The following is a 21,676-nucleotide window of genomic DNA, read 5'->3' on the forward strand; positions in this document are numbered from 1 at the left end:
ATATATATATATATATATATATATATATATATATATATATATATATATATATATATATATTACGTGATGAGCTAAAAGGCAAATAAGATTTTTTTTATTTCTTTTATGTTTATTTTTAGTTGATACGCCATCGGTTTTAATGTTGTTTGCATTAACGAGGAATTATGCCATTGGTCAATCGTTGAACCTAATTCAAATTCGCAGTAATGATTGATTGAGTAACGGTCGTTTATGAAATAATTTGGTGTTACTATATGAGCGTGTCAAACTAATCAATTTCAGACGGTGTTATTGAATTTGTTTCAAAAACGAATTGATTTGTATCACAGGTATTACATATAATAAAAGTCGTAGTTACTTTAATGCTATTTCATGAATAAATTTTAGTACAGAATAACATATGTATATAGTACAGTCATTAACATTATTAGTGTTTGTATTTTGTTGATTAGTTAATTGTGCTGATAGAATTTATATGCTTAAGTGTTCTAGGCGTATAATTATCATTCAACCACATCTATTACCAGGGGCCTAAAAAGGTCGCATTGACAGAATCATAACATGATTTAATTGACAATTCATATTATTATTATGAATTTTCAAACAAAACAATAAGCGCAATTTCTCTATTTGACAATGTTCTATGGACGTCTCCATAACGTCAACAAAACAAAAAACGCAATTCATCTATTTGACAGTGTTCTATGGACTTCTCCTTAGAACACTGTCAAACTGCATTTTTTGTTTCGTTTGAGAATTCATAATATGAATTGTCAATTAAATCATAATATGATTCTGCCAATGCGGCCTTTTTAGAACCCCAGGTCTCAAACTACGAAATTCCATGTACTATGACTTCCCAGAGCAACGAAATTCAATCCGAGCTACTACCCAAACACGATCAGAATCAATTTAGAAAATTCGTTTCCAAATGGGAATCGAACTCGGAGCTACATCATCTCGTGCCCACATTATTAACCACTGAGCCATCAAGGCCGTTAACACTGATACTGATTGTCGACAATGACAGAAAAAAGAAAACATTAAATAATTAATAAAACTAATATGATTTGCTTCCATATTATGGAAGCAGATGGAATATCTTGTTTGTTTTCTGCTTCTGGCGTCTGCCACTAGTCGCGACCTCAGCCGTTTCTCCTTTGATCGCTTTTTGTTATGCAATGTGACCTACTAAGACCACTTCCGAAGCTATAATTTACGTTCGATCGGCTGTACGCTATTGATACAAAATAAATTTTTGATACAATGTTTTTTTCTCTCCAATCAAAATCATTTATTTCTTTGTGATACAACGATTATAAACGTGTTACAGGAACGCATTTAAATGCCGCAAGCGATAATTTTTAACCTGTGTTAGTACAGGTAGCAAACCAATTAAATAAATTGAACAAAAAAATTAAGTGATTTAAAAAAAAGCTGTTCTGTTTCTAGTTCAGAAGAACAAATAAATATGAGTTTTAAAAGAAATCTCCAACATCGTAGAACATCAACTTTTTTTTATCAATTTGATTAAAGTGAAACCCGGTTAAGTAACCTGAATAAATGAGCCTACTTTATAAACAGGGTTCTGAAATACCGATATTTAAAAAAAACTGAATGAGGATTGTTGCATGTTTACTCTATTACAACTCTATCAAAATGTAAGGAACAGCTGTTTTCGTACTTGTTTGAGAAGATCCTGAAACATTGTTCATATGCTATAAGATGTATATTATACTATTCTAAAAGTTAGTACGTAAACGCCTTACAATCTCTTTCGGTATAATCAAAGTGAGTCCTTCGAGTGGTGGTATAGAGCGGTTCCTGCTAAGGTGGACGGTTCAAATCCCCGTGGCTATATACATATACTTTGATTTTTCAATTTAATTGGTAAGTTACGTACATTTGTAAATTTTTAGTTGCAATACTTCTCGTTAACAGTGAAGGAAAACATTGTGATGAAAGTTGCATGTCGAAGAAGGTTCATAACCCCTGCAAAAAGGTGGCAAGTCAAATATGGCTTAAATGCTCTTTGATGTATTATTTGTAAAGATAATGATTATTTGGAGACCGAGTAACAGATCTTCGAATAGTAATTTTCAAACTAGCCGGTTCGCATGTTAAACCGAAATCAAATTAATATTCACGAATTAAGTGAATGTAATACATTAGCGTTATGGACGCTAGGTGAGGAAATTTCGAGATCGATTCCCATTGGGAAATAACTTCTCTAAATTGTTTCTATTTTATGATATTTATTTATTCACTTATTTGCACGTAACAACTTAACACTAACATACAAGCAAAACCTAATTCGTTAGAGAAGCCACATAAATAAAATAATTTAAGAAGCATAACATATTATATGTAAGGCAACCCTTTTGAATTCACTCAGCGTGCAATGAAATAAGTCAATTGTATGAGCTACTCGATTGAGAGAAGCGAGGGCATTCGTGAATGGCGCTCGGGCCAGCAGCTGAGTTCGCGCGCGCGTGTTATCGCTAGCAGCGTCGGCGGCCGCCACCGCCCCGTGTACTTGTCAGGAGCGTACACCTTTACTTGCCCCAATATACCTGGGTTATATTGCTTGCCCCGTAGCAATTCAAAAATATACGTAACTAGCGCCAGGTCCCGCCTTACTTCCAGTTTATTGTACCCTACCACACCTAGGACGAACAACGTTGGATATCAAGAGACGGGACGAACAAGTCGTGCGCTGGTTGACATGCGAGACGTCTACCCATAATCAGTAGTTACAGTGCCACTCAGAGCTTTAAGCCGCAAAGCTCTGAGGAGCACTATCATTGTGCCCGTCACTTTGAAACAAAGTTGACATGTTTCACGTAATTTCACCAGTACCCCTATCCTTCAAGCTGCTAGGCGACAGAAATAGGTAAGGTGGCAGTACTTCCCTGGGACTCTACTGCTACCAAAAGTTCACTCCGAGTCTGAATGTCCTGGTTAGTTAATTTCGTTACCCTGGCACTTATTGTAGAGAGAATTCTAGTTTTTCCCGTTCCTCGTCTGACACTCGTCCGTAGCAATTACTGCCAAATAAGTTTAACTCGACCAAATTTAAAGACGCGTAATGCGAATGAAGCTTCATACTTGACATTGTTTTTTGATTTGATCGAATATTACTTATTTCACAGTAATTGTTTCTGACGGAGTATGGGAGTAAACATTTTTTTCCATCCTCTAAGGAGTAGACGCCCACGTAATAAACGAAGTCGTCTAGTCATCGAGTATATTACCAGAAATAGGGACGAAATGTCATTTATGTAGGATAATTTTAGTGAACGCAGCCTCAAAAATATAATTAGGAACTTAGCGATAGAATGCGAGTGAAGGAGAGGAATGAGCGAGTGAGAGAATGAGAAGGAAGAATGGTGGTGGGGAAGCAGAGACGAGGGGGACATTTTTGATTTTCACGGGTGCTTCATGTTTTTTTGTTATAAAATTGAAAAGAAATTACGAGCTAAAAAATTTACGAATTTCATTACAACGGAGAACATCCCACCTCATCTCACATTTATTTTATTTCAAAACGATTCTGCCATATCATTACTGTCACAAATGCGCTCCGATTGGCCAGCCCGAATTCGAAACAATTGACGGGTGTCATCAACTGTTTCACTTCAAATCGACCAGTTTAAGTTAAACTTGGCTATAATGGACGAAAATTGCAAAATTACACATTTAATCATTGACTTACAAATAAATGGACGACGGGTCTAATACAAAAACAACGAAAAAAAATGTCCCAAGTCAACCTACTTAAACGTAGTGACATGTAAAGGAACATGAAAAAGCTAAAACGTTGAATTTAAATTGTAATGTTATCGCAGTACTGTCTAATTTTGCTTGCTTCGCTGTCAGTCGAACAAACGAAGACTAAAGTGTGAATGACGCTCTGTATACGATTTTAACGCCCTGTAAGTTAGGACACTTTTTAGCGCGGACCCGACGTCCATATAAGTGTAAGTCAATGCATTTAATATTTAATTATCGATGAAATGTGATTCCGTTTGTTTCGTAATTAGATGTTTAGCCGTTTTTCCCAAACCACCGAATGAAACAGCCTTCGTTGTTAGAGATATTATCTTTATTACAATAAATATAGAATATTTTTGGAATATACGGAGACGTACACACAGGTTAGTTGTCGGCGCTGTACTATTTCAGTTTTCTTATTTGTGATTTCAGCGCAAACGAGAGTTGATATTTAAAAGTGATATAACGGCCCATTTACCCGAGTTGCCAGGGATGGATGTCCCTTATTTCGTCTCTATTTCTGGTTATATATTCGATGTGTCTAGTACATTGTTATTATCCGACTGCGGGAGGGTTATGTATGTATGTCCTTTTCTATGTTTCCCTGTACAGCCTAAACGGCTTGATAGATTTTGACATACGAGGTGTCGTTCGATTCGTCTTGATTGTGGGAGCGTCATAGGCTCTAAAAAAAATAGGTATCAAAATAGTGAGGGGGAGTTTTTTTATCTATGATATTTTTGCAGGCGGGTTTTGTTTTTTTTTAAATAATTTTTACACTTGTTACGTGTGTTTTATACTCTATTGTGATTATGTTCAATACAATTTTATATAAACAAGACTCTCAATAACCTTCTTACATAAAAGTATACCGTGAAAGTAGGAACGCTCGGGTTGACTTGAATGTCAGTAGGCTAACTATATTGCTTAGTCATGATGCAAGTGAACTGGCAAGATGTCACTGGGAATTAATTAAAGGTGTGAAGTGTTGCGTAATTTGTCTCAACAGTTCAATAGGCGCCTTAGTGGCTAGTAACCGGTAGTATATGCAAATTAGGACTTATTCAGGAAACATGTTGTACTTTTACGATCGACTAGTTTTACATTATGTAATAATATTACGTGTTTGCATTTATGACAAATGACTGCACATTATTATCAATTGAAACTGTTGATTAATCAGCTCAAATCTTTAATAGACGGGTTATGTGAAAAATTTTGTTCCATTATATCTGTCAATCAAATTTGGACGACGTAAATTTATAGCAGCGTCCTACAAAACACCTATTATTTTTTATTTACGTGACTACTAATTAAGATACTATCATTGAAATCTGTAAATCATTGATACCTACAACACTTTTCGAATATTATATAAGTTTATTTTATTATTAATGTTTATATCCACAACTTCATTTTTTATCAACATATTTGAAATTCGGATTTCGAAAACGGATTTCGCAGCGACTCTAGATAATTCACATTTTTAAATTTTTCAGAAACCTATAAGAATGCAGTAGATTCGTGATTTACTCGAAAAAAAAGTGCATGTTTTAGTATAACACCAGTCAAACTTATTTTAATCTTCGATAGATAATTGAGATCCCATAAAACAATACAATCAGTCTTCTTCGATATTACGCAAAGGAATTGTCTATCATGAAACATTCCAACTCAGGAAATCAGTTAGAAGATACGTAAAAATTAACAAACATTAGGCATTAAATATTTCAAAATTGTTATAATAAAAAAGTTTACAGTTTAAGTAAACACCAATAAAATCAAAAAAAAAAAAAAGGACGTAAACTATCAATAAAATGTAAAAAAATCAAACGCAATTTTTAAATCAGAAGTAATCTAACTTTTTTCTCTGAAACAAAAAGATCTTAAAAGTGATAGAGCGTCAATTGTTTTATTATTTAACCTGCTGAGGATTATGTTGAACAAAATTCCAAATTTCTGTTTGCGGAAGCGTGAATAAAAATGTTAAAAAACATCTGGTTATCAAAATCTCGTAAAAATACCAGAAAATCCGGATTTATTAATTATGGATTAACCGGATTGCATTACTAGGGATAACGTAACTAGGGATAGTTACGCCTGGAAAAAAGTTGTGTGAAAAATACAAAGTCGGTTAACTCATCCAGTTGAAAAATGGTTTGGCGGTAATTTTCTAAATGTTACGTGAATAATTTTAGTTTTTTGTTCTTGTGTTATTTATTAATTATTATCTGTCAAATTGTATATGTTTGGTGAATTTTTGTACAATGTTTATCACTATAGTATTATTTAGGCATACTTGTTTAAGTTTTGTGGAATTTCAAGAGAAAATTGCCAAAATAGTGGTATAAATAAAATGAATAATATAACGTCTATTCGGTATGATTCGTATAGCGGACTCTATTCATTAATTAGATGAGTTGATTTCAGTTATTACAATGATATAATAACACTGATTTGAATATATCATAGTTCAGTGAATATATTCGACATCGACTCTCGATTTCACTGATCGTTATCCATCATTGGCTCGTGCAGTTTGACAGGTGTCATTAAAAATTTTACGGAATATAATATGGTGTCAACATACCGTGCGCATGATAATTTGATACCCGTAGTATACAACTATTTGCTAATAGAAGATTTCTGGTACATTATGTATTTTGTTTGTGTCGAGGCGTAACGGGGAATCGCTTGCAACCACTACGCAGCGTTAACGTGAACAATAAGAAAGTTTGTGGTTTCTTTGTGTATAAGATACAGTAGAGTTATTTATTTCCACCACGTACCTGCGTGTACTGCAGCGCCATCTCCGCGATGAGAGCGTGCGCGTGGTGGGCGAGCGGCGCGTGGAGCGTGAGCGGCGGCGCGCGCGCAGGCGAGAGCTGCAGCGTGTGCGGCGCTGGCGACGACGCGCGGAGGCCTTCCAGCGAGATCGACCGCCGAATTGTCAGACCCGTTGGACCTATCGCGATTGACCAGATAAATTGAGTTTTTTATATGATAAGGTTGTCGTTACTTTCAAGTTATAAAACCCGCGATCGAAGCGACTATGGGATAAATAAGCTGGGCTGTGTTCCTGTGTATTTGGTTGCCACGTAACTGCAACTTTAGCCCGCATGTGTTGTTGCGTTTGATATTGGTTGCTGGAATTAGCACATTGATTGATTTTGATTTACTTTTTAAAACTAGAATAGGCGATACTGAATGAAGGAAGTTATTATTTTATTGTGACTAGTTTACCTTTAACTCCAATAGTGACACCGCCATGTGAAACGGCTAGCACGGCATTTTCGCCAGGAGGTACTCTAGCTGAGAACAGCCTTGCGAAGTAGAAAGGCCAACCTCGGGCCATTTCAACAGCCTGCCGCTTGGTCTGTGCTCGTACCGGTCCGCCAGCCTGTGAGCGAAGCCAGGCTGCGCCTGCGCGTCTCTCGCTTGTACTTATGCGCAGTGATGGCAGGTTCGACGTGATATCGTGGACGACCTAATTATCATAACACACAGTTATTTCTCACTTTTAATCTTTAATATTCAAGGCATTCAACGATTAATTATAATGAATTAAACGCAGATTTTTTTTTGTTATTCAACAATTTATTACATATATACAATATAAAACAACAGGTAATCAATAAGGATCGAACCTGAACGTAAAGCAAATCCAATATGGCGGGGTCGTTGTAGGTCTCTATGGGCGTGAAGTACTCTTTGCGCACACGCAGTTTCCACGGCACGCGGCTATATGTCAGGAACGAGCGGTCCGATGGTAGCAATGCGGCTGGGGCAGGCACGTCTCCTGTGGAGTAACTAAGCTTTTAACTACGCATAAGACGATATAGATAAATAAGTAAATATTTCCTACTTTTGTTTCGATCATGATAATACCAATCAGTCAGTAATGTTTGTAAGTAGTAGAGTTCCTTGTGAAAAAGTTCGTCCAGGGAAGTTTCGTTAACTGCCACCTTGCCTATTTCTGCCGTCAAGCGGTAATGCGAGCATTTGCGTTCCGGTTTTGCAGGGCAAGGGTGCTGGTAAAATTACAGGCACATGGGACTTGTCAACTTGTCTCAGTGTGACGGGCGCAGTGGCAGTGCCCCTCAGATCTTTGCGATTTGAAGCTCTGAGTGGCACTGCAACTGTTATGGACAAGCGTGTAGCTTGCCATCAGGCGCACGACTTGTTCGTCCCGTCACTTGATATTATAAAAAAAATTACTTAATTCGTTGCGACAAACATTAGTAGGTATGTACGTGGTGGGCATATATTGGGCGAAACCTTTGCACATAATCGCATCAAAACTACTCAAATGTTTTGGACAAAAATTATGACAGACAAGACTACCTCGAAAGTATGATAGACGTATTAATGGTGTTTACTTACGTTCAATATGCTCCGTTCTATCAGTAACGTGTGTAGAGATAGAATGTCTTCGTTCTGCCTCCAACTTCCGGTCTCGCTCTTTCTGTGCCATGTGCGTTTTGAACGTAGGCCGGTCAGCCCTTTTCGTAATGTCGTTGCTCTCCGGCGGAAACACCACATCAGACCTCGGGCTATCTCTCGCACGCCCTACTAACATGTCCCTAGAATTCTTGCGGCCATCAAACCGTTCAAATTCATCGAAGTACGGAGATGAACGCTTCCGTTCAAATGAATCGTCTAAACCATTTTCTTCTTTACGTCTCTCGGCTCTCGTTGGGTGGATCTCGTATATCTCTGACGCCTCGCGCCCTGAGAAGTTATCCCTGTCACGGCGGTCGCGAACGTCTAAACCAGATTCAGAGTCCCATTCGTCGCGAGTGTGTTCTCGCCTTTCATCATTATAGCTTCTAACGTCCGACTCGTCACCCCAATCATCTCTAACGCGACGTTCTCTTCTGTCAGATGTCAAGAAACGTGTGGCTAAGTCATCTCGATTTTCAGATTCTTCTCGTCGTCTCGAATTCCAGTTAGCCAGGAAAGCGTGGCGGTCGTCCGAGTCTCTATGATCTCTGTTCTGATGTACTCCAAAAGTATCCCTGTCTCTTCGGAGTTGCGCGAAGCTAGACGAAGCCGCTTCGGGGATTGGTGGAGGAGGTGCAGGCCTGTCTGGTGGAGTGGGAGGAGATTTAGGAGGTGGAGGAGCAGGGCCTGGTGGTGCTGGGGGTAGAGGTGGCGGTGGTGCATCCCATCGTGTTCCACCGCCCAACTGACGTTCCAGCATTAGTTTTCTTGTATCTTCTAACTTATTGACTGTACGTGGCGTTTCGGTAGCTGACGACGAACTCCTAACGGAATGGTTAGCAGTAACCCGTTCCAATCTTTGTCGCATCTCAGAGCTGAGTTTCAATTTTCCAACACTGCCAGGCGAAGGGCGCTGTGCACCAATTTCGAAACTTCGCCGAGCTGTGCGCTGACTAGGAGGTTCTCTGCTAGGAGACACCGGTCCATCGACTTCAAATTCCTCCCACTCTATGCCCGGAGAGGCCTCAGAGCGCGACCGTCCTCGCGGCGGTTCATGTTCCACTAGCCCATTAGTCTGCGCCTGCGGGGTGTTCCTGCGTTGGATTTGACGCATTTTGAACTTATTGAAATCCTGAGTTGTGTCTTGGTCCGTGGCATCCTTAGGCGGTGGCCAACGCCATTTGCCGATGCGAACGGTTTTAGCCCTGCCATATGGATCCATGAAGCCCCGGATCTCGGAAGGGTCAGAGGAATGTAGTGGCGGAGGCATAGGTGGCGGTGGTGGGGGAGCTGAGCCGGCGGGTGAGCTCTCATTTGACTCCCGACGAGGTTTAATAATAGAGTTCCTCGGAGGTGAATGTACTTGAGCGTGAACAACTGTGGATGCGCGAACAGGAGACGTCGGTTCTGCCTCATTAGGCTCAACTACTTGACCAGCTAGTAACGTTTGTAATGCTTGATTTTGTGCTAATAGCTGCTGCTGGATTTGTAGATTCTGTGCCATAGCACTTTGTAAGAAGGCTCGTTGCAAATTCTGATGATATGCATTAATATCTACCGTTCCAGGCGGAGGTAAATGCAGGCCCAAAGCAGCCGCCAAAGCTTCTGGCGTTGCGGGCATTTGTGGCATTGGTGATAGGCTTCCGAAACTAAGAGCAGAAGTGTTGGCTGTCGCCGCTCGTGGCGTAGCACCACCACCCTTTATGGCACCTGAAAGACCTTCACCATCGGTCAACCGTTTTAAACTATCATTCATAAAAATCGGATCGAACAAGTTCGTTATATAGTCGTCTACAGAATCTACGTTAGAATCCTTTCTGGTAGACTTTCCAGCCTTCTCCTCTTTACCACCACCTTTAATCAACGTTTTTAAGACTTTAACATTGCTCAGAGTTTCAATTTCCTCGGTATAATCACAGTTAAGAACAATGTCAATAAATTCGTAGTAATCTTTATGGCCTCCCTTGATGCTGGCAGCCAATGATCTAGCGTCTGAAAGCTCGTCTATATTAGGGTCCAATACTGGTGAGAACAGGTCATCCAGAAACTGGTCGACATCAGAAGCCTGACTCGGGACTCGGACACGACGTACATGAGATGCAAGACTCGGTGCTTCTGACGTATCGGACATGGCAGAAGACCGAACGCCTCCAAATTCAGAGCTCTTTTCAATGTATGCGCGACTAGATTGCGAGCCCGCCGGGGCTCTTTTACCAGCGTATTGGGACTTGATGTACCTCGAAGGAGGTCCACGCGAACCTGTGCCATATTCGATTTCCAAAGCACCCTTACTGCTGGTCACGCTTGGTGCGCCTCCTAACCTTTCAACGGAGTGATATCGATCATTGAGTCGCGATTGCGATAATCCCAAATCGGCTAGTTTCGTCGGCTGAGGGGCTGGATTATCGCCAAGGAGATTGTCCAATGATCTGGTACGGACTTTGTCAGAACTTTGGTCAAAGTATCTTTCGTTGAGCGCCGATTCTCTCGAAAGTATGTCATGAGATATTTTCCGCGAGTATTCGTTGGAGTTCTTGGCCTGGGTTTCCTCTCGCTCCATCTTCCAGTTGTATTCGGAGACTTCATCGATAGAGTCCTGCAGCACGAGACGTTGGATGCTCGGAGACCGCGATTTTGATGGCTCCTGTGATGAAATCTGGATGACAAGAAATTTATATTACAACGTATCGTTCCATTAAAAAGTTATAATTACGGAATAAATTGCAAGATTTACCAGAGCAGTGTCTGCTCCAACAGAGGACTGCCTCGGGGGTGGCGCGGGCGGAGTGCTGCGCGCATGCGTCGCTCGCAGCGGCTCGCCGCGGCTAGAGGGCAGCGCAGCCCAGGTCTCCACCTCGCCCACTGCGTCGAGTGCGTATTCGCAGCCCGCCCATTCTAGATAATACGGCGTACATATAAGAAATAATGTTCAATACTGTTAACTGCCTCCGTGGCCGAACGGTTACCATATTGGATTGCGACGCAGAGGTCCCGGGTTCGATTCCCAAGCAGGTAGAAATATTTGTAAGGCCTACTTTTATTTCTCTCGTGAGTTAGGGTGTAATTTGTGGTTGTCTATCTATGTGCGTGTTCACGGCACCCGCGATACAAGGTTTCCCCAGTACGGGGCTATGAGTGTGTGCGTTATTTATTTATTGTTAATTTGGACTCTAAAATTTAACTTTGTTTGTGTGTGTTTGAAAATGGCGCTTTCGCCGTTCTACAAAACACAGACCGTATTGGCTTGTTTTAGACCCTCGATAAAAAAATATTATTTCATGTACTTTACACACATGACATAGTGTATTTTATTATATTTTTATTTAATAGTTTTTTGTTACACTTTATAAAGAATTTTTCGATTATATGACTTTGTTTCTTTTTTTTTGTTATATTGATCGATATGTAATAAGAAACCATTTCCTACATGGGTTTGTAATGATGATTTTTCTTATCTGAGTACAAATATTTTTTTAAGAAATATCTCATCTGTGTTGTCGAAGTAGCGTAGTGTCCGAGTAAAATCATGTCGATATAACATATTGTCGGAGTAGCGTGTGTCGAAGTTCAGTTTTAGAGTCGTTAATTTTATTAATTCATTTCGCAAAATTTTATTCCTTAATTTTGATGTATGAAATAAGTCAATACTCAATAATTTTATTGCTCTGAAAAGTCTATTAAATATTACGCAAAACTTGCAACTAAACATTAAAAATAAATGAAATTGGTGCCTGTAACAGTAATGACATTCCGTACTAACCCGTGAGCTGTCCGTTGTGCTCCATGGAGAGCGTCCAGCCGGAGGCGTGGTGCGCTATTCCAGCGGCCGACAGCGCCGCAGCAGCAGCCCGCTCGCACGATGTCCACGAATCCACACTCACGTGATGCACAGAGTCTGTCAACCGAATAACATTTTTATTATTTATAATCTGCGGATATTGTGAAGTGCATACGGGTGAAAGCAAATGCTGGAGTCCCGCCACAATGTGAATTTTAATTCATTATGTAGTTAGTCTATAAGGTATGCATTTATGGATCTTTTGTAACCTGAAAAAGAAAATCTGAGTACAGAGTCCAAAAAAAACCGATCTCAAAAGTTCGTGGAATTACATCTAATTGCCAAGTTTTATTAAAATCGGTTACCGGAAAGTGCGTGAAACCGGATTCATCCCCTAGTTTGTCACACTTAGAGGTGGAATCTTTTCTTCAATTTTAAATGGGACCACCAATACCGAGGTACCTTCTTTCCAACAAAAAAGAATCATAAAAATCGCGTGACAAAAAAAATTTTGTCGAATTAGAACCTCCTCCTTTTTTGAAGTCGGTCAATTGAACCCTTAAATCGAATGAGAGCCTCTAGTGGAAAAGTGAGCTCACCGTCATAGAGCCGCAAAGGCAGCGCGGGCCTAGCTTCCACCTTGGCCGCGCGCCACTCCAGCAGCGTGGGGGGGCAGCGGCGAGCCACCCCCGCCCCGCGCGCCGCGGCCGCCCCTCCGCCGCCCAGCAGGCGCAGGAGCAGCGCACGGTGCCGCGACGGCGCGTGTTCCGATACGTAGCGGACGAGGTATCTGGGACAATGAAATTAGAGTTTCTCGTACAGAAAATACATACAATAAAAGTTATTCATGTAAACATTCACGATTATCGCCCTTCCACGTGGGCGACAAACGCCTCACCATGGACAATTGACCGTCTCCCGTGTAAACAAAACAAATCGTCGTAAACGCTGTAATCGAATGGAGAATCTCGCACTCAAAACTGCGCAAACAGATACTCGTGTGAACTTGAAAAAAGTGATACGAGAACGTGTTTGTTCACATCGATAACTCATAATCAAGGAGCTAAGTTTTTTTATAATATCCATATAGTAAGCTAGACGCCTCGCAATTGCAAAGATCACCACTGCCATCACCCTGAGACATAAGTTGACAAGTCCCACGTGCCTGTAATTTCACCGGCACCCTTACCCTTCAAAATCGAAACACAGTAATGCTGACATTACTGCTTGGCGGCGGAAATAGATAAGGTGGCATTACTTCCCTGGGCCAGCTCTTTCTTTCTTTAACTCTACTGCTACTAAAGTTCCGCTGCTTACGGTGATACATACTTGTGCAAAGGCGGCGTGGGCTGGAAGGCCGCGAGGCAGTGCGCCATGAGTTGCCACACACGCTCGCCCGCCTCGCCGCCAGACTGGTTGCACAGCTGCACCAATATCTCGTCCCGTAAACCACGCGAGGACAAGCCTCGGGACGCTATGTAGTCTGCTAACACCTGTAAGTCAGTCAAATAATCTTTATTTCATAGACAATTACACTTGAAACCGCCATACTGATAAAACTACTGCTCATTCGTAAGGCAGGTTCCCCTGAGAAGAATAAGCAAGAAACTCTAAGGGTTGCTCTTTGTAAATATATAACTTTACTAAAAATTAAAAATAAAAAATAAAAAAATAACTTTAAAAATAACTTTACTAGTGGTATTTAGAAGAACAATTTTGTAATTGGAAATAAGAATGTAAATAATTCATTTTTATTTCTTGCCTTTTATTTTCGATCATTGTGGAATTTCAGAGGGAATTAATTACTTAATGTTTACATAAATGTACTACAATCACTATAATAAAAATCCGATAAAAATGTAGCAAGCAAGTAAATTTCTTTATATAAACCTTTTGTCGCGCCTCATTTCCAACAGCGGACTCGTCGCACCACCTCAGAATAAGTTTAAATGTAGCCACAGCGTCATTGAAATCTTGATCTCTGCAACGAAGAAAAATTAAGTTAGATTTTTTTTATGTACTTTCATGATTCCTTGGTCAAATATAGCCAAAAATCGCCACAAAACAATTTGGAAAAAAAAACAAATATCCCCAAGCCGCAATGCTAATAGGGGCTGACATCAAGTCCGTGTATTTTCAGCCGTACGTAATAGCCGTTTCACAATAAACAACTTGTTCGTGAATTGAATTATCTTTATTAAAAAGCAATTTCTCGATCGTAAATAAGTTTACTTTAGTAATATAAATGGACTGGTAGCTGTAAAGGTACTAACTGGGTGATAAATCTTTAATAGATTTCTCATAGATGGCGCTACGACTAAAGAGTCGTTGAAATACCAAATACAAAGACACTACGCAAACACATTCATAAATTCGTGAGGTCCGTTGGTTCGTTCCGTGGCTTAGATGGTCTAGCGTCTGGCACGGTATGCAAGAAGACGTCTTTTTCGACGACGTTTTTGTTTTGAGTGTTTGATCTTTGTATTCATAATTATAACAAACTAGTGAAGTAATTTCACAAAAAATAATTGAATATCAATTCAATAAAAATTTAATTAATATAAATATTAGTTCCTTAAAAATAAATGATATATTTTGACCCCTCCTACGTAAAGTATCGTATGTAGAAATTGCCAAGTTTACAGGGGAGCGTTTTAAAGTTCTGAATTCACTGAAATAAGTGTAACACGTGACTTTAGCATTTCTCAGTTTTATTCGCCAAAGCTCGTTACTCACATAGAGTATTATAAAATCCTACATATCGGTTAGATGATCTATGATGATCTATTAGTTTAAAACTCTATGTGAGTAACGAGCTTTGCCGAATAAAACTGAGAAATGCTAAAGTCACGTGTTATGCTTATTTCAGTGAATGCAGAACATTAAAAGGCTCCCCTGTAAACTTGGCAATTTCGACATACGATACTTTACGTAGGAGGGATCGATTTGATCTCTTTGTAACATTGTCTTTTCGCTCACCACGAGATCATGTGTGAAAAAGTTTAATTATGAAATGAAATATTGCTCTATTTTGCCTTCACAAACAGGCTTAAGAGTAGAGGACCTTATTAGTTGAAACAATACAAATATTGGGCATACTGTTTTGTGAGAGACTGGTGCCCGAGGTACGTATAGAAAAACCTGTATTACTGGTCACCAGGCTTCCACTCTGTAGATGACAGGTTGTGGCACTGTGGTTGTGACACAGGAGAGAATTAATTAAAGTACGTAAATATTCCTAAGTTATTATAAAACTAGTAGTGTACTAGATAAAGTATTTAGAACCTCTAAGACTTAACTCTAATAATCACCCGATATACAAGAAGTGAGGATGTACGAATGAGTGTTTATAAGGTGCGTTTGTTACTGATTAGGTGTATTGTAAGTACCATACTTACATGCGTTTGGGGTATAGGTATGATACGTATAATGTGCGAATGTCTTAAGACGAGAGAACTACGAGTTGAGAATAGTTCAGAGGAATGGACTGTTATTTGAGGATAGAAAGTAATTGCTCAATGTCGTTATAATTTAGGGTCTTTATCCAGTAGGTGATAACTTTATTATAGAGTGACTTTGGAAGCATGTAAAAGGAAAACTTTGTGGTTTAAAATAAGTTATAGCAATCATATAATTTATAAACCTTATTTGAAAGCTTATTTTCAGCTGACTGCTCTGGATTTATGTACATCCTTATTTTCACAATAACAATACCAAAGGATATGTCTTCAATAAAGTTATACGATAACATACCTGACAGCAGCTTTAGCGAGAAATGGCCTGGTAATAGGATGTTTCCTGGGGCTGAGCTGGCCGCCGTCCGCGAAGTACACAGAACTGAATTTGGAGAAGGCGAATTGCTGTAAATCGCGAGGCAACTGGATGCGCTCATCCTCGGCGTATACATCGCCTGACACCTGGAATGTGTAACATCATTGTGAAACAAGTTACTTCTAAAAAAACGTACATGTGGCCAAATTGTAAAATATGAAACTTTTACTAAAAAGTTCAATTCAAATGTTTATAGAGTTATATAATGTGCAACAGTACCTACTGTTTCGAACTTTATACGAAAATTATATAGTTTAATTTTCTCTTCTTATACTGTTTTTTATGTCAATAGCAGAAGAAAGTAATGTCAAAACGAACATCGCAAATAAACTGGAAATTCTATCATGGCATTTGAATAATTATGTTCATGTAAAATATAATAGTAATTAATTGTGAAAAATATAAAAAATGCATATTATATTACTGTAGCCGTTTCTAGTGTAAGTACTTGTCTTCGGCAATTCAACGTTCTGCTTTTATAATATCAATAATAATAATAACGCACACACCCATAACTTCGCACTAGAGAAAACATCTATCGCGGGTGCCATGGACACAAAAATATTACTGGGTGTAATTTGTGGTTGTCTATGTGTGTCCGTGACTCACGAGATAAATAAATGAAGGCCATACAAACATTTCTCCCGGCCCGGGAATCCAATCCGGGACCTTTACGTGGCAGTCCAGCGGGAGGCAGTTAGCTCATAGTTGCATATAGTCCTTTTATTTAATCTATTTCTTTTTTGCAAAAAATTAAATCTTTCAGCGGTTCAGTCAAGTCAACATGATAGAAAAGCACCGGCAATAGTTTATGTGACCTACTCTCTTCCATTGTACGTACATTCTTCTTTTTTATTTTTACACCACTAACAGCCCTGCAAAATATTTTAGTAAAAACTTCGGATGAATGCATACCTTAGCCAGATTCTTGTCAGTGTGCAGTGGCTGCCAGTCGTCGAGCTTGGTTAGAATGAAGGCCAGCTCGGCGGGGACCTCCAGTACCTGCAAGCTCTCCCTTTCTCGCTCCGCCTTCGCTTTTTGCTCGGCTGCACGCCGCCTACACCAGAACAGAGCACGGAATAGTATCACATACTCAAAATTACAAAATATATAAAACTATACTAACACTTCCAAAAGGAAGTGAACTAAAAACTGAACTATATAAAGTTGTATACAAATACACGCACATTTAGAATAGAAACAAAGTGAGATTATAAAATAGTAGCGTTTATATTCAAATAAATAAGAATTAGACATAAAATAGCAATTAAATTAATATCTTTTCACATCGTCTTAGCACAACTTTACTCAAATTTTATTGAAAAAAAAAAATATGTATGGAAATTAAACAAAATGTATTTTTTTAGATATTGTGACAAAGCAGAAACAGCTGAAGATTTATAAATTGTAACTTTGTTAATTAAGTCTTTGTGTATTGTATGTTTTCAACTAATGTTTACGAAAGTTACAAGAACGCAAAACCAATCTCAACTTCTCGACAAAACTGTATTATTAGGAAATTCAAATAAATCAATAAAAAATTAAAGACAGTCTAGTACATTTTTATTTCCAAATTAGACCTAAAGTAAAAAAGTAAGATACAATCAGACTTTTTAAAAAACACTGCATTATTTTGGTGCATGTTTGTATTTTTACCGAATACATATATATATAAAGATCACACATTGCTTTTAGTGGAGTAGACCATTTTAGTAGCACTAGAGCTTCTTGTGAAAGTGTTCGTCCAGAGAAGTACTGCCTTAAAGTTACCTATTTCTGCCGCTAAGCAATACTGCTCACATTACTGCGTTCCAGTTTTGAAGGGCAAGGCGTGCTGTTAAAATTACAGGCACATGGACTTGTCAACGTATGTCTGTCTCCGGGTGACGGTGACGAGCGCAATGGCGGTGCCCCTTGGATCTTTGCGATCTAAAGCTCTGAGGGGCACCGCAAATAGACAGGCGTGTCGCTTATCAACAGGCGCACGACTTGTGCGTCCCGTCACTTGGTATCGATAAATAAAAAACCCATCCTCTATATCCTGGCGTACAACATACCAGCCATTTGCAAAAATCCTTTTAGATACGTGGCGAAATGACATTCTTATCTAGTGAAAGAGTATATACTCACTTGGCAGCAACTTGTTGTGCCTCAACGCGTCTGCGATGCTGTTCTTTAAGCACTTTGTACCGTCTGCGCGCGCGCCTACCGCGCACCAACGCCTGCGCGCGCACGACACCGCGGCGCGCTGTCACAAAGCGTCGCCGAGCATGACGCCCGCGCCACCACGATTGGATCTTCATTGTTGAGTTACGTAGTTGACCATAGCGCTTCCTGCGAGATAGTGTGTACGTTTCAGGAAAAGCTGTGAGGTTAGTTTTATTAATTATCATAATAAGTGAGAAATGCATCCATGGCAAAATAAGAACAAGTGTGGTAACTCCATATTAAAAGTAGCAGCGCAGCTTGTAATTGTGTGCGCGCCCGCTACGCACCGTTTATGGATGTCCATTTGTATAACTTAAGGGTGCTCTAGCGTTGCGCAACCCTGGTCATCTCAACGCGCATTTCATTATTATTTCTACAATTATGCAGCAATGTTTTTCCTATGTATAAGCTTCTACATTTACGAGAGAATCACAACAAGAATCAGATTACTTTTTGCTAGACCAATCTATAAAGTCTGACCTGGCGAGATATCCTCTAACATGAGCCTGCAGCTTAGTGGCAGCGGCACGCAGTTTGTCGGCCCTTGCTCTTTCCAGACCTCTGTGCAACGCTTCCCTGATGAACACTCGAGCGGCCCCAAGTTGGTAATCAGCGCCAACTGTAAATCCACGAATGACGTGTTAATTAACTCGGATTTCAGTAATACTAATCTAATACCAGCTAATACTAAACACATTTCACTTTGTTAACTTAGGAAAATATTTCAAATAAAGGAGCCTTCCCGCACGACGTACCATTCCTGTTGGAAAACCTTTGTGCGGACACTCCTTCTATGTAGGTTGTCTGTGATAGTTTTGAATTTTTATTTAAGAGTTTTTAGTGTTCCTTGTCATGGTGAGTTACAGAATCAATACATTGTTTTCCTCGTAACGATAACTTGTGTTATTTTTTATAATAATTAATACAAAGATTGAACACTTAGCAAAAATTCCTTCGATCCGGCCGGATTCGAACCGACGTCTTCTAGCATACCGTGTCAGATGCTATACCAACTAAGCCACGGAACGAACCAGTGCTCCTCACGATTTTTTCTATGTGCTTGTTGTTGAGTCTTTGTATTTGGTTTTTCAACGACTTTTTAGCCGTAGCGCCATCTATGAGAAATCTATGAAAGTGTTTCGTCACCCAGTTAGATACTTTTACAGCCCCGGCTAGAGATGTCGCGTATGTGTGTTGTGTTATTTTTATTTTGCGGGACAGAAAATGTTGTGTTGTTCTTTGGGCAATGTTCCCACAATATTGCCACTAGTTTAGTTTACGTGTATATAATTTTACGAAAATGACGCAAAACATTTCTTCGACGAATAACATAAGTATTAGGAGCGGTTCAAGCATGTTTATGGAAAAACATGAAAGTGTTTCCAATTATTATTATTTCTATTATTTAATTATGATTGCTCGTGTAAGAGGTATTGTTAGAAAACCTTTTTGCTGACACACTTTCTATGTAGGTTGCCTATGATTGTTTCGAATTTTGATTTGTTTTTTAATGTTCCATATCACGGCGACTTACGGAATAAATACATTGTTTTCCTTGTAACGATAACTTGTATTATTTTTATTTTGTGGGACAGAAAAGACTCCCGTCTTTACAATTCCTATCATGTACGTCTGGTGCACCTAGGGCAACACTCTGCGAGTACCTTACGCTGATTGGCCAATTCTTTCACCACTATGGCAAGTATTACCGTGTGTGCTATTGATACGATAGGAAGAAGGATTTAGTAAATTAAACTAATTTTGTTCCATCTCACTCAGACGTAACTATGAACATTTAAATAGCCTGTTGCACACTGGGGCCCGTCCATATAAGGTAGTGATCAAAACTCTAATTGCGAAATGTGGGTATATATATACACTCCCGGACAAAGTTTGCTCTTCATACGCTAAATAATAATTCGTCTGTAGCGTACGTGAGTTTATATGCATTCTTTAGACATTTATTTCTTACATTTGTTATTAAAATCGAGTTAAGTACATTAAGTCAGTCAGTTAAGGAGACTCAACTTACCAAGCAAGATTGTTGAGTCTCCTAACATTTTTATTATTTTATAAGTTTATCGGTATCTGATATACGGCTAATAATTTGTAGTACACTTTTTAAATTTGAGTTTTCAGCATTACCTTGTATGGGCGTCCCCCAGTGTTCGTTGTTTTGTTTGACAAACTTGCGCACAACAAACATGCGCTATTGGAATATAAAAAAATATTTGTTGACTTACACAAAATCAAATCCCGGCACCTTTTTGAATGTTTTCTCACGATTTTCCACATTTTCATAACATAACCTACACACGCTTCGAGTTATATCATAATTAAACAATTAACAATATTTAGATATGTTACCGAATAAGTGAAAAATATTCTTATTTTAGATAATAATAAATTTTTTTTAAAGTCGAAAACCAATTCACGTCTCATATAACATTTAACATTAAACAAAAGTTTATCATAAATATTCTACACGGAACACGTAACAAAAATTAACAATCTTAATACGAAATGAAAAATCTCTCCGAGAAAAATGCTGATAGTGTAATCGCTATATCAATTAGGGCGATTGCTTTATGACTCACGTAATTAAGATTAAATGACAAGATAGTCGAAAATTTATTTTTCTAGCGTAGGACAATAGATTTTATACACAAAATGAAAGAATTGTTTATACTTGAGATTTGGTATGAGGTTTGTATTATATATATATATATATATATATATATATAACGCCCATTATATATACATATGTATGTATGTCACACGCCTTGTTCGTCTTGTCACTTGGACCAACACCAAAACGACTCCCGTACACCACGAAAGCAGCCCGCCATCATAAAACCATAATCGATGTTTTTATTCAACGACGAATTAAGAAACTAAATATTACTGGTTTTTGTAATACTGTAGCCATTAATTTCTCTACTGTATCATTACCATACATTTAATGCGGTCGTAAGTAGTCGTAACAATACGTAACGCACAGTACGGGCACGGTTATCTCCGCCGCGCCGTAATGAAAAGTCATTGACTCTTGTTTGTAAGTACCAAGCGAAATTATGAACGAAGCGAAGTCAAATCTAGCGCCCTGTGTCATAGATATCTCGCTCGCCGACTATTGGCAATACGAAAATTTGAACGTGAGTCACAGTTGTCAGTAATCGGCTTATGCCGGTCAAAAACAGCTTTATGTCCATGCAATAAGAGCGGATGACGTTGCGTGTTTCCCTTCCGTTCGGACCGTCGAAACGTATATGCATATACAATTTATAATACGTTACTTTGATTTAAGCTTTCACGATTTTCTCACATTATTTGATGTTTTATTCGGGACTTACTTTTAATAAACTAAGGATGTCGTGAGTTTGATGTGTCGGTCTAGTCAAAACCCTAGTGCACAAATAAATAATGAAGATCAAGTGCGGGTAGTTAAAAAAGTCGCACGGCTAGAAGCGGCTCTTCAGTCCCTTCCTGACCACAGACGTTACAATACGTCCGAAACGTCGAGGTAATTAAAATATGGTTTAGAATACGTTGTAATACACAAGGACTTAAAAGTTTTTCTGACCTGTTTAATGCAATTTCGTGTTGATAGGTGTGATGAGTCCCTAAGGAAAATCACCAGAA

General features: G+C 39.0%; 1 protein-coding gene across 2 annotated transcripts in view; it reads right to left on the bottom strand.

The window, feature by feature from the left end:
- LOC113233833 (unconventional myosin-XV) overlaps positions 1-21,676 on the bottom strand; it is a 164,701-nt gene that overhangs the window by 69,383 nt on the left and 73,642 nt on the right. The window contains exons 9-22 of one of the 2 annotated variants that reach the window (XM_026469051.1): positions 18,515-18,653; positions 18,076-18,160; positions 17,957-18,027; positions 16,742-16,883; positions 15,749-15,912; positions 13,886-13,976; positions 13,325-13,488; positions 12,595-12,785; positions 11,978-12,112; positions 10,952-11,112; positions 8,158-10,873; positions 7,422-7,573; positions 7,018-7,261; positions 6,564-6,739 (exon numbers count right to left, since the gene is read on the bottom strand). In XM_026469051.1, the coding sequence (XP_026324836.1) occupies positions 6,564-6,739; positions 7,018-7,261; positions 7,422-7,573; positions 8,158-10,873; positions 10,952-11,112; positions 11,978-12,112; positions 12,595-12,785; positions 13,325-13,488; positions 13,886-13,976; positions 15,749-15,912; positions 16,742-16,883; positions 17,957-18,027; positions 18,076-18,160; positions 18,515-18,653 (4,631 nt within the window). Of the gene's footprint in view, positions 1-6,563; positions 6,740-7,017; positions 7,262-7,421; positions 7,574-8,157; positions 10,874-10,951; positions 11,113-11,977; positions 12,113-12,594; positions 12,786-13,324; positions 13,489-13,885; positions 13,977-15,748; positions 15,913-16,741; positions 16,884-17,956; positions 18,161-18,514; positions 18,654-21,676 lie in introns of both variants that reach the window. The other variant, XM_026469050.1, reaches the window with a different exon arrangement.

The sequence above is a fragment of the Hyposmocoma kahamanoa genome, unplaced genomic scaffold, assembly GCF_003589595.1.
Source record: "Hyposmocoma kahamanoa isolate Upper Pololo Valley unplaced genomic scaffold, ASM358959v1 80, whole genome shotgun sequence".
Taxonomy (NCBI): Eukaryota; Metazoa; Arthropoda; class Insecta; order Lepidoptera; family Cosmopterigidae; genus Hyposmocoma; species Hyposmocoma kahamanoa.